The 12,921-nt window shown below is 40.0% G+C and overlaps 1 protein-coding gene across 1 annotated transcript; it reads right to left on the reverse strand.

The window, feature by feature from the left end:
• Positions 1-6,436: 6,436 nt before the first annotated feature.
• LOC149813488 (growth-regulating factor 4-like) lies at positions 6,437-12,490 on the reverse strand. Its single transcript, XM_089991135.1, has 3 exons — positions 12,325-12,490; positions 10,505-10,847; positions 6,437-6,923 (listed from the first exon to the last, which is right to left on the reverse strand). The coding sequence occupies exons 1-3, from the start codon at positions 12,488-12,490 to the stop codon at positions 6,437-6,439; spliced, it is 996 nt and encodes a 331-aa protein (XP_089847261.1).
• Between the last annotated feature and the right edge of the window lie 431 nt (positions 12,491-12,921).

Raw genomic sequence — 12,921 nt, forward strand, 5'->3', positions numbered from 1 at the left:
CCAAACAGGGCGAGGCGGGGCGGGGCCCCGCTTTCCCCCTGTCCACTGCCATCCCTAATGCTGAGTGTTGCTTCAGAATTTATTCTCTTGATAAAAAGACGCGAGAAATTGAAATCTGTAGGTATTTTTGAAAAGATGTTTTTAAAAACGTAAATATTTCTGTTTGTTAATATTTTGTAATTTTTCATGAAAAATAAAAATATCGCTCAATTTTGTGTTTTTGTAAATCTAACCCTGCAGATGCATTTGGTGTTGTCTATTTGCTCGTAATCGGATCAAGAAGTTGCTAGGAATTGTAATCGGATCAAGAAATGCGATTTTTTATAAAAATTTTAAGCCATTAATGATTTTAGATCATTAAAAAATTCTTTTTATACATTGTAATCGGATGATCCAAGATTCTTTTTCTATAAAATCAAGCATCTAGATTACATTGGCACGGTGAAATTATAAAAAAAAATAAATAAATAAATAAATAACCTATGAAAATCTTCATACCAATAAACATATTTGATTGGTAAACATATTTCAGTTTTCCGGGCCTCCGTTGTGAGTCCCACTTGCACTGAGCTCCAGGATAAGCATGTGTGCTCGCAGTCCGACACTACACACTCAACGGTGCTCCTCATCAGCTCGTATAATTTCCCAACAGATAAATGAGTATGAGTTGATTTGCAGGGTTAGTTTTGGAGTAGGTTGAGTTTGTGTTCGGTTTGTATTGAGATTGCAATTTAGGTTAAGGTTTGAGTAGAAAAAAAATTTATTGGGTTGGACTAGGACTCAATCGGATCATGATCCGATAAAATCACAATATTTTCAAAATATAGTCAATATATTTGTGACATGTTTGAGCCCTAGGGCCATCTATGGGTCGGATCTAAATCAGGTGCCCAACCAAACTCAAATTAGAATAGGCAGAATGAGTGGCAGGAATCGGATCAACCCGAGTAGCATTCGAGTCTTGCAGGATGTCCAACACAATCCACCAAAATTAGGTATTCGGTGTGGATTTTTAGCTAAAACTCGCAGTTTATGGTACTATCTAAATTATATGGGTTTAAGTTCTCATTTGTTTGACCAGCTGTAATCAAAGCCCAGACCTGAACCACAACGCAATTCCTTGCTAGGTGGGACCGGGTGTCTTTTAATGGATCGGATATCCATTCCAATGATGGAATCAATCAGGATGAAATAGGTCCTTCACGGCCTGATCCAAAATGTGCCATGAAAATCGGGATTGGATCAGAATTAGATCTAAATCCTAGTTATTGCTACCACGGCCAATAACTTGGACTTGATCCTATAACAGAAATAACTGCAAATAACTGAAAATCTAATATATCTGGATCCATACAATCTCCACCCACTTAATCTGGTTTCGGACCCATCTTTGCCCTAGAACCAGCCATACTAATTCAGATACATATTTTAAACCCTTCAGATCAAAGCCGTATCTATTTTTCAATCCCAATACTTCATCGTACCTGAACAAACGTTATGGACCATGAGCCAAGACCAAACCATGCCAATATTCATTATGAGATCCAATGAATTAAATCCGATCCAAGACACTACCCAACCTCTTACTAAATGAGAGTCATTTTCATGATTGCTTCTTCTGATTCTGATTCATGACTCCAACTCAAATTTGATGTGGCCCAGCAAACCAAACATAAGAGTCAAGCTTTTTTGGTAAGAAGACGGACCAACTGGGTCTGGTTGGAGATGTGCGACATGGTCAGGATTTAGTGATGGGTGCGCTTTCTTTTGGGGGAGAGGCGATCTGGACTAATGGTAATCCAACACGGTTTTCTCTAATTTTTTCAGCCCAAACAATGATATTTTGGCATTGTTTTCATCCATCATTCTGCATGCAGCGTGCTCTAGGTGTAGTTTATCTGAAGCTTGGGATGCAATCAGCTCGGATTTAGCCATTACCGAGAGTCCGATCTAATCGGATCTGATGTAATCAGATTCAGATTCGAAGTCGGATTGAATCAGACAAAACCAATTCCTAATCCGACTAGCTTAAAATCCGATATTTACACATCATTTAGGGCTGTCAACGGAACGGGTACCCAGCCCATCAGAGCTGGGTCAGCCATACCAGTTTCACAAAGGGCTAGGCAAACGGTAAAGAGTACATTTCAGGGGTTTGGTCAGTAATACCAAAACCCTACGGTATAGGTCGGATCGGGTTTGGTAGGATTGAGAAATGACTCCAGCAACCCACGAACCCAGCTGGTCCAAATCAGGAAAACAGCAGGTCGGATTGAATTGTGGGTGTCAGCCAGTCAGACCGTACTGACTCACTTGTAGTGCTACTGAATAGTACAGAACAGTAGAATGGTTGGTGAGCTCATGATCTCCGGGCCCACTTTCCCGTGACTCCCAAACGTACGCTGAACAAGTGACCCACCATAATGACTTATAACGTGGCTGAGGTTCCCAAAAAAAAAAGAGCTGGAAAGCTTTGACACAGTCTCACCCTCAGAAGACCATGTTTATATTTCAAGATCCGAAGCATGTGATCGGATCTCGAAGGGTCCAGATCCATTATCAGGTGGGCATGGTACCATGGTCTTTTCCGTACTTGCCGACCGAGAAGCATGATGCCCTTTCCATAAAGTCCAAAAATGCATAGGAAAAATGTTCCCCACAAACGCTTTTCTTGGTACCAAAACAAACATTGGATGCCGTCACTTTTCCCACCTCTGAGAAGCCAGGCCGATGGGGACCACCTGATCTAGCCAATAGGGAATCCTAAACGTTCGCCATGTGGACCCCACCTGCACATCGTAACGTCATCGACTTCGCTTGAGCGCGGGTCCCGCTGCGATCCTGAGTGGCAGGGGCCCGCGCCTCCACGTGTGAGCGCCTGACAGGAACAGGAACCACACAGCTTGTTCGGGACCCACCAATGATGGGGCCCGCATGCCGAGGGCGCTGGCCCCCACGACGCCTCTCTCGCCCCCCGTTCCCGTCCCGCCACGTCATCGGGTCGAGGCAGTAACGATGCGATGGGGGTGGTTGGGGGAAAGCAACAGGTCGGTGTCAGTGCAGACACATGGGAGGGCCGTACCGTTGACCGATTAAAATAAATAATTTTTTTTTTCATGAGGCCGCACCTGCTTTGCCAAAAGCTTATAGAACCGATGCCCGGGAAATGACCATATTGGGCTTGAACTCCTTTTTTTTTTTGGAAATGCTCATATGGATCGAAATGGGGTCCGATGCCCGGAGCAGCAGCTCGATCCCCCCATTGTGACCACGCAAACAGAGGAACCTCATTCCTCATCGGAATTCATTTCCGTGGACGATCTCAACGTGCACTTTTCCACGGTTATAAAAAATTGAGAAAGTGTTGTGATTGGGATTTGCAATCGCAGGATCTTGAGAAAATCCAAACTTTTACGTGGCATTGGAAGAAAGCTAGAAAACACATGTTTGCTTCTTCAATAGAGGTAAAGAAATGAAATCCCGTGGCAACACACAAACAATCACCTCTCCCATTTGACACCAAAACTAAATATGTTGTTGGTTTGATCCAATGGTGGCGGTAAGGAAGCAAACGGTTTGGATCAGGAACAGCTAAATACATAAAAATTTAAATCAGAATGGAATCCAAATGGCCACGTACTGCAATTCACACTTTCTTGATAACTGTGTTGACAAAGCACCACCCCACTGAATCAATACAAAGGAAAAGGCAATTTTGGGGTTTCGCAATTTACATTTTTTCACCAACTTATGGAGATCCAAGCACAAGTTTTGTTTTAACTCTAAGTTTGTAACCACGCGCACACGTACTTATCTAAAATGCATGGCTTATCCCAGCTTTTGGCAACTGTTTGCTGTCTCAAGGACACTTGACCAATGCTATAAGGAAGCACAGTTTGTACCACATGGAACGGAGACCGACAGGAAGTGTTATAAGGTAGTTGTATAATTTTATCATAAACTCCTTGTTGTATCCAGTAGACTCCATGTAAAATTACTAAGCTCTTACTATTTAAGGAGACATCCTTCTCTGTATTATATAACCCAACTAACAAAAGAAGAAGACTAAGTGCAGTAAACGTAGCCAGTTTTTGTTGAACCATGTAAAATTTTTGTTTTTCTTATATGTTTTTTATCTCCTTTTGCTTTTTTGTTCTTGTTTTTTCGATCCATCGGTAGGTCGAAGGGTCATGTCAAACAACTCTGGCTTAACTTGTGTTCTGCTTGTAAAGAACTCGTAAAATAAACCTGACAAAGTGAACATAAACAACAAGTGTTTGGATCATACAGGCCAGTTGACTTGTAATAAATATCTATTCCAAACATATTTTTGATCACATGATGTAGTGTGAAAGAAACGATGAAAGTACTTGGGTTGCAAGCAAAAAAAAAAAGTTATTGCTTCCAGTTCTCCAGCAATATACTTTCCTTGTAACCGATGCTATTACTTGCAGCTCTAAAACAATGTATTTTTATACAAACAAGCTAGCTTGAACTCAGCTAATTTAGCTTAGATTCTTAACAAGCTTAAGCTAGACTCTGCTCATCACAAGAATGAGCTAAGCATGAACGCTTAAAGCTCAGCTGGTTCGACTCGTTTACCAGTCCCACTCGTGATGCCCCCACATTATATGATTAGTTATTGGAAATTCATGAAATTGTTCATGCTTCCGTACCACCTTGCTTTATCATCAGTGCACCCCCCCCACCCCCCCCTCTCACTCAGAGAGGCATCGGATTCAAATAAAACTGAGGTACAAAATAAAGAAACTGTACTACATAAAGGATGCCGGGATAACACATGGTAACAAGCTGGCAATAAGAAGACTACACGATGCCCAAAAGGAATCTCTTGTGTGTGTGTGTCTGTGTGTGTGTGTGTGTGTGTGTGAGAGAGAGAGAGAGAGAGAGAGAGAGGTAATTCTGACACTATACGAACTACCTGATATGTGTCCCTCAGCCTTTAAAAGGAACCCTTAGCAACAGGACCTGACTTTGTTCTCTTCAAGAGACATGTGATGTAAGAAAATGCAACAGAGGGAGGATGGGCCCCAATAACCACCATGCATGATCTTACTGTACTGTGGGGCAAGAAAAATCAACTGGACACTTTGGGTTTTCACCATCTTCTAGAACTCCCCCTTCCCAGTAAGTCCTCGTTATTACGGCTTAGTTCAAAGCATTCCCGCATAATTATGATCTTAAGAATTGGTAAAGCATGAAATCAGATTTTTTTTGCCTAACCATATTACAATCCAGCCCAGTAAAAGACCAACATGAATACTTCAGATTCAGTTTTTCAAAGTTTGGAATCCGATTTCTGAGCTTTAGTTCACCAAATATGTCGATTCCTAAGTTGGTAATGCAAACAAAACTCTTATGATCGATCGATTGATATCTTTGCTTATTGCAGCAATCGCTTAACCGAGATTTAACCAGAAACTTTGGAAAAAAACATGAAAGTCACTGCTGCAAAAGAAAGAACAATAGAAGACACATAAATGCGTCAACAATCTTCAAAAAAATGGACAAAACTGTGTACCTCAATCTAGGAGTAGTTTGTGGATGATGGTCTCATGAGGCCCATAGTTAAGAAACTAATCATGCTAAATCCAATAAGGCACCAGTAGGAGTAAAAAATTCCAATCTTAGTCAAAGCTGAAAACCATCTATCACTATAGAAACAAGATTTGCATTCACACATATACTGAAGGCATGATCTGCACCAATAGGAAGTTAATGCTGCTACAGACACTGGGTCAAGATTTAGACTCCATCCCCACAAAGGGGTTCAGATACTTATATACTCAATCAGGGACTGCAGCAGAATCATAAAAAGTTTTGAACTAGAAACACTGAAACTTTTCATTCTCAGTGCTTTACTATTGCCTATTCTAACTGAGACTGACAGTTTGGTGCAGTAGCTGGGCAGTGGTTAAGGCGTCCACACTACTCACAATAATATACAGAAAGCAGAGAAGCAGTTCTGCAACAAAGCAGGAACAGAATTGAAGAATGTCCCACCCTCCAAATGGTTGGGAAAAAATAAAAACATCTAAAGTACCAACAAAGGATATACTCTGAAAAGCTAAACCATGATCTACTGTTTTTCACAAATAATTCAGTGACATCTATCCAACATGGCATACATGCAGCATAACACCATATCAGAAGCAGTACTACTTTTATCGCTCTTCAAAAGGTTTACCAGCAGCAAACAAGACAGTTCTTTTGGCAATCCAAACATAAAGGGAAAGTAACAAGAAAAAACAACAGTAGTAGAATGACAGGATCTCTTTTCAAGTCGCCCCATGAGATCCCCAGATTCTGAAATCAGGTCGATAAATGGTGTCTTCAATCATCTGAAAGAAAAGATACAACAACAGTGAAAAAATATCAACAATTGGACGGTGCAAAATGTCCATGATCAGACACACTAACCATTTGGGGAACGAGAACTTGTTCCAGAGAAGTCACAGGAAGACTTGGGGATTGAAATGGAGAGCTGGGTAGTGGAGAAAGAGGTTCTGTTCGATCTATCATCCTCCAAATCAGACCATGAATCCCTGGTTTTGGGCCACTCATCAAAAAAGAGTTGCAGAGGCTGGCCGCCAGGTTCTCTGCCTAGCTTTGTAGATTCTGCAGCCGCAAAATTGCTGCCAAGGAAGCAATGATGTTGCTGTTTTGAAAGTGCAGAGGCAATGGTTGTAGATCCAAGATCTTCCAGTGCCTGCAGCTGAGGGTAATTGCTCTGCAACAGGGACCCATTCCTGTGCTTTGATGGAGGAAATGAATTTACTCTGGAGGGCATGCTATGCCATGAGTTATCGAGAGAAGAATCCATTCGGAAACTCCTTGAACTTCCTGAAGCTTCTGTAAAGAAACTATGCTCATCAATTTCATCTTTCAGACCTGGAAGATACCTGCATGTTTTCAGCAATAAGAACAAGGCAATGAAGAAACTAGAATACTTGAGCACAAAATGGATCTAATAGATTAATGGTTTTGGACAATTTAATTATACAAGAAAACCAAATGAATCCTACTGAAAATTGCATAGGGTTCAGGACCTGTAATTTTCTTGGAATTTCTTTAAGCAGAATTGGTGGTAGGCACCATAACTAACTATAAACTTAGGGACACAATTATCCTTTGCATCTACTTGATAAAATCTTTTGGGTCAATTTGCTTACTCTTGGCATGGGATCTAGGAATACCAAGATGAAAGCCAGACAAATTCAAAAATTCAAAATACTTCAGCACCTCATATACACAGGCGATGAACAAAGCTTTGAAAACCTAGGAGTAGTGTACAGATATCAAAATACAGAGAAACACAAGGAAAACAAAGTAATCTTCAAGAACAAACAAATAGTCAAGACAACATGGAACTATAGAGGTTCACTGTGAAGCATTAAAGGAGAAAAAAAATATGCTTATGAGCGTCGAAGACAGATTTCACAAGCATGCCTTGACTAAAAGACAATTATAGGAATAACAAGGGGAAAAAACAAGAAAAAGTAATAAAAAGGGGAAGCCAAGTCCAGTAAGCAATGAAGATGACAAGACTCAACAGGGTAAATATGTCAACTGGGACTTGAAAGGTAGGCCATATAGGCAGCATTATCCAATTCACTTTTTAGCAGCTAGCAACTAAGAAGCCAACTAGGTTCAGTCATGTTACTCTCAACTCAAAAGACAACCTAATGCACCAAGGCACATCCAAATACTAACCAGTTATTGCATTTCAATTTAGATCAAATCAGGGAAGTCACAAATTAAAGCTTTATGCACACCATTGTGGCATCCACGCATGCACATGCAGGCATTCTCTTTTACAGTTAATGCTAGCGGCAACTTAGGACGTAGATCATTCCGTAGATCTGAATAGTTCAACAGAACAGTTTTAAAAAAAAGATTGAACATGCTGGCTTGTAGGACTGAAGTAGCACCAACATGCATCCAAGTCATTAGCAAACAGACCTTCAAAGTCTAAAACCTACCAGTTCCCCAACTTGATGCAAGACATGGGTGGCAATCTCAAGAAAGCAATCCTTGAGTTATGATTCTTCTCATGATATTTGATAAAATAAATGGAAACTCAAAGAACAACATCATGACCTATGAGAAAGATGATTTTTTTGTTGCATGATGTGGTAATGATGATCTACTCATACGAGGATCTGATGAATGGTGATCGTGGAGAACAATACTAGAATGCAGACACATAACTGGATGAAAGATATTCAAATCCCAACATTTAAGAATGTATGGTTCAACAAGTTAACCATTAACCATTATCAAATATATTCAACAGGTAATCCATCTCAAACATGTGCTTACCCATACTGAAGACCCAAGATCGAAGTCCTGGATTGATCTTGGGCACCTCATCTTGACCAAAAGATGGAATGCAAAATGAAAAGCATGGACCATCATACATCATAACTCTTAGAACTGTGTCCAGGTCAATTCTATTTACCTTAAGGAGACAATTTGACCTAGGGGTTACCGAGCAATAGAAATCAGAAAACTAATGCAAGGCAATTACTATAAACTTTTTTCTTTTGAGCCAATAATGGCAAATAATCTCTTACAACAATGCTCACTGATTTCCCACCGGGACAATAAATTTCAACATTTGAAACTGGAAAACCAAGTAACCACCATTGGAAGGATCGGTTGACCCCAAAAAAGCTCTGTAAGACTCAACTTAGTATGAAAACCAAATGGGACCATAGTGCACAAACCAACAAAAAAGAGATTGTCAAGTAAGAATCCGACCAGTTGCTCTCACTCACCAGCATATAATAAGCTAATCTCAACAGAGCAAAGATGTCCAAAATTGGATGACTGGAGATTACAACAATTAGTCAAGTTAAAGGGTCATCACCAATCCAAGATAACTAAATATTGTTTTTCTTTCAAGGTCTTCAGGAAGAATAGGATATTCTTGTTTCTTCTTTTGCAGATAAACTTTACCTATTCTCCTTGATCACTGTTGCTCCCAAAATTTAGAGGATTAAGTGGCAAAAGAATGGAGGCTTGCCCTTGTAAGGCAAACAAAAAAATCTTTAAACTAGAAAGCTTGAAGGTCTGCCACCATTTTATTGAATATATTTATATATGCACTGTATCAAATAAAAATTTTGCCCAAATAGAAATGAAAATATTAATGATGGACTAAGAACGCTACTGCTGCTGCTTCAGCTGCTACTAACAACAGCAATGCCACGGCCAATATTTACTATTATGATAAACTTATCATCATAATTACCAGCAAGATCATCATCATTCATTATTATCACCATCACTGCAAAGAACAATAAAAAATCATTCCAAACTAAATTCCAACAGTTCTCTAGGAATGCTTTCCTTAAATTTTAGGAACTCAACCTGGACTTCTGCAGGATGGTTCACATAAAAACAACCCATACTTATATCGATCAAGTTTGCATCTTGATCATGACGTGTTGATCACAACACACTTTTTTCTATGAATTTATCAGAAAAGATATTTCAAGACTCAAACAGCATAAGGCAATCTTCTGCATGGGGCTGAATCAAATTGAGTCATGGGGAACCAGAACATGAAGCAAGATGATTATGTTACGTGCGGGCTAAGGAAAATCTGAGAGGAGAAAACCCAAAATATTTGCACAGAACCCAATCCATCTAAATCACTTGCCTCTCATATGAAGTTCGAGAGCATATGGATATCCTTAATCAGGTCATTCATATAAGTTGATTGGAATGAACTCGGTAGAACCAATGCAAGTCAATTGAGTCCATGCGGTCAGCTAGTCAAAACTGTGCCCAGAGAGGAGCAGTTGTCTGCAACAGGTTTCAATAGCAGAATCTTTCTCATTTCTGGATTCAAAGATAGTTTTTTATAGAAATCAAGAACACTTTCCGAAAGCAAAATCTTTGTAATCTGGAACCAAAGATAGTTTCTTATAGAAAGAACACTGTTATCTGAGACAAAAACAAGAGCCATATCAAGAAAAAATATCCTGAACTGCAGTTATAGAATGCGCAGTCCTTCTCAATGATTTCAGTACAAAAAATGACCACCTTCCAATATTCCAGCAAGACCCGGAGAAACTAGACTGAGCAGAAAATGTACAATGCTCTATAATTTCTTGATACAATAGCAAAACCATGGTTGGCTTGGAGGGCCTACACTGCCTCAATGATTCAACATAATGAACTCAGCATGCAATCGAGTTCAGATGGGTTTAGTATCCCAAGTCTCAAGCTAGTTAATTGTGGCCTAAAGCATCAAGTCACAAAATTGACGATTTCTACATACTGACAAACAAAACGGAAAATGTTCTGTCGACATCATGGATACAGGCACCCAAATATACAAAGATACGCTTTAGTTGTATAACATCTCAAATAACAAGAAATGATGCTCCCATATATTAATGCAAGGAGAGAAGTATCAAATATCGATTCATCCATGAAGGGTTGGCAGGCACAATGAATCATATATATATACCTGTACTCTTTGTTACCCATCCCATATGGTTCGGGCTGCACTTGCATCTGTGAAGTAGCGCTTCCAGAACCAGGATCTTGGGAACTACTGATTGAGTGCAATGGCAGGTTTTGAAAACTACTGCTTCCAGCGGCAACAAGTGACGTCACAGTCGACGAAGACTGCAAGTTGGTTTGTGTTTCCACAGGCTTTCTTGAACGGTTGCGGCCTCTGTGCATGTGCCGCTCACAGTATTTTGAGTCTGGATAAGCATCCTTTGAACACCTCCACTTCTTCCCGTCGGTTCTCCGGCACCTTCCAGGCTCTGGATCCACTTTCTTCCCATAAAAAGGGCCCCAACTAGCTGTATTACGGGAAAGAGATGATGGGAGTGATGATTTCGACGAAAACAACTCAAACATCAAGCATTGACAGTAATAGCAGTATTCAAGGAAGAAATTATTTCCATAGAAATCTTAACTTATATAACAGTCAAAACACCAAATTCTATTGCTTGATCCCATGCAAGCAAACAATACCAACAATCAGAACAAGTTGTGGCAAAGGCCTGGCACAAGCTCACTGAATAATAAGGAACTGACAAATCAGTAAAATCACAGCAATCCAAAGTTGGTTTACAGCCTAACGAAGGAATAATCACATAACAAAAACGAATTTTAGCATTAAACAAGATAGAGCGAGCTCCTGATTTTCTTTGGTTTGTATTAAATGACTTCATAATGAATATCAATCATCGGACCAACATAAGAATCAAGATGGGGATAGGATGGCGGAACCCCAATAACTCTTCTCAATGGATACAAGATTATACATTTAATACTGTAGGGTAACCACTTACACTAGAAACAAAACCAGACCCTACTATAGCAAAAAAACTATGGATATGCATCAATAATAAACCTGATACACTGCACCCTTCATGAGTTCATGGTTACACCCTAGAAGGAAAGAACAATAAATGATAAATAAAGTAAATGCACGATAAAACGACGATGCTGATTAATAAATTGCAAGATATTTCTTTTCACATTGTAAAAATTACAGATACATATAACAAAATATGCTCCCAGTCCCAGACAAATATTAGACGTCGGATCTGATAAAGAATATTTTGTTATAAAACCCCACGGTTTTTATATCAGGCAAATAAACAAAAGGAAGAAGAAAATAAAAAAAGAGAGGTTATACGACAGTAAGAGTTCCAAGAACGGAATAACATAAAATAATGCCTTCACTCTCACCGAGAACAGCCCTCAACCGACTCTAGAGCCTAGACTGCTTCCAGAGCAATCACATGTAAAAACTGGAAACAGTAAATTCTTGTTAGAAAGGGAAACCATAAAATATCCACAAAAACCGAGAGAGAGAGAGGGGGGGGGGACTTGCAGAAAAGAACAAAAAAACATTAAAATCGAGTAGAAAGGAAAAAACTTTAATAGTCTCAACCACATTATGGAAACCTACAAATGAAGAGGAGTGTGAGACCACAGAAAGATTACCAACATGAAGCCCATCTACAAAAAATGACGGGACAGAACACAACACAGAATCACAGATACATACACAAGTGAGAGAGAGAGAGACCAAATTCATTGGAGAAACAAGGACCATCCTGATCATTTGAAGCAAAAATCCGCCAAAAAAGAAAGAAAAAACACAAGAAAAAAAGAAAAAAGCATATCAACAAAAGCAAAACAAAGAACTATTAACAAAGAAAAAAAGAAAAGACGACGAGAAGGCATCATTTTTCCATTTCCATTTCCATTTACAGTTGACGTCCTCCGAACCCCTTCCAAAGGATCAAGCGTAGAGGGTCTTACTGGTTGGATGTTGAAAGATCCTGGAAGACATGGACTCGAAGCCCCTCCGAATCGGGAAAAGGAGATCAGGAGGAACCGGAATTCCAGCCACCAGGTACTTGAATATAAGAGCCTGGTGCTCCAACTCCTGCCATTGCGATGACGTGAATACCCCCCTGTTACTCATCCCCACCACCTCCCTCCCTTCTCAAACCTCTCTCCCAACCACCACCACAAGGAACTCCTCCACCTCAGACATCACCCACAAAGGGGAAAAACCCCAAGAGGAAGATGCAGAGAGCTACTAACAATCACTTCTCATTATCCTTTTAATGAAGACGATGAGAGTGTTCACAATAAACCCCTTCAACCAAAGCAGCAGTACAGAAACAAAACAAGGGTGGCCAGTTTGTGGGTTCTCTCTCTCTTTGTGGTGTTAATGGTGATGGTTCAGTGAGAGTGAGCTTTGTGTTGGGGAAGGAGGAGGCTGAAAGAGGGGGAGCATTATAAAGGGGAAGGATGGAGGGGAGATTTTTTCACAGAGATTTATTAATCATTCAAGTGAGATTTGGGGTGTGGTTTTCTGTGTGTGTGTGTGTGTGTTTTAATGGGAATGAG

Source organism: Nuphar pumila, chromosome 16 (genome assembly GCF_984573655.1).
Source record: "Nuphar pumila chromosome 16, dmNupPumi1.hap1.1, whole genome shotgun sequence".
NCBI lineage: Eukaryota > Viridiplantae > Streptophyta > Magnoliopsida > Nymphaeales > Nymphaeaceae > Nuphar > Nuphar pumila.

Bases quoted from the DNA above. Each gene is read 5' to 3' on its own strand.
- LOC149813488 (XM_089991135.1), bottom strand. From the start codon at position 12,490: ATGAGTAACAGGGGGGTATTCACGTCATCGCAATGGCAGGAGTTGGAG. The intron at 10,848-12,324 runs GTAAGACCCTCT...CCCGTAATACAG, and splicing joins GATCTTTCAACATCCAACCA to CTAGTTGGGGCCCTTTTTAT. The intron at 6,924-10,504 runs GTATATATATAT...GAAAACATGCAG, and splicing joins ATGGGTAACAAAGAGTACAG to GTATCTTCCAGGTCTGAAAG.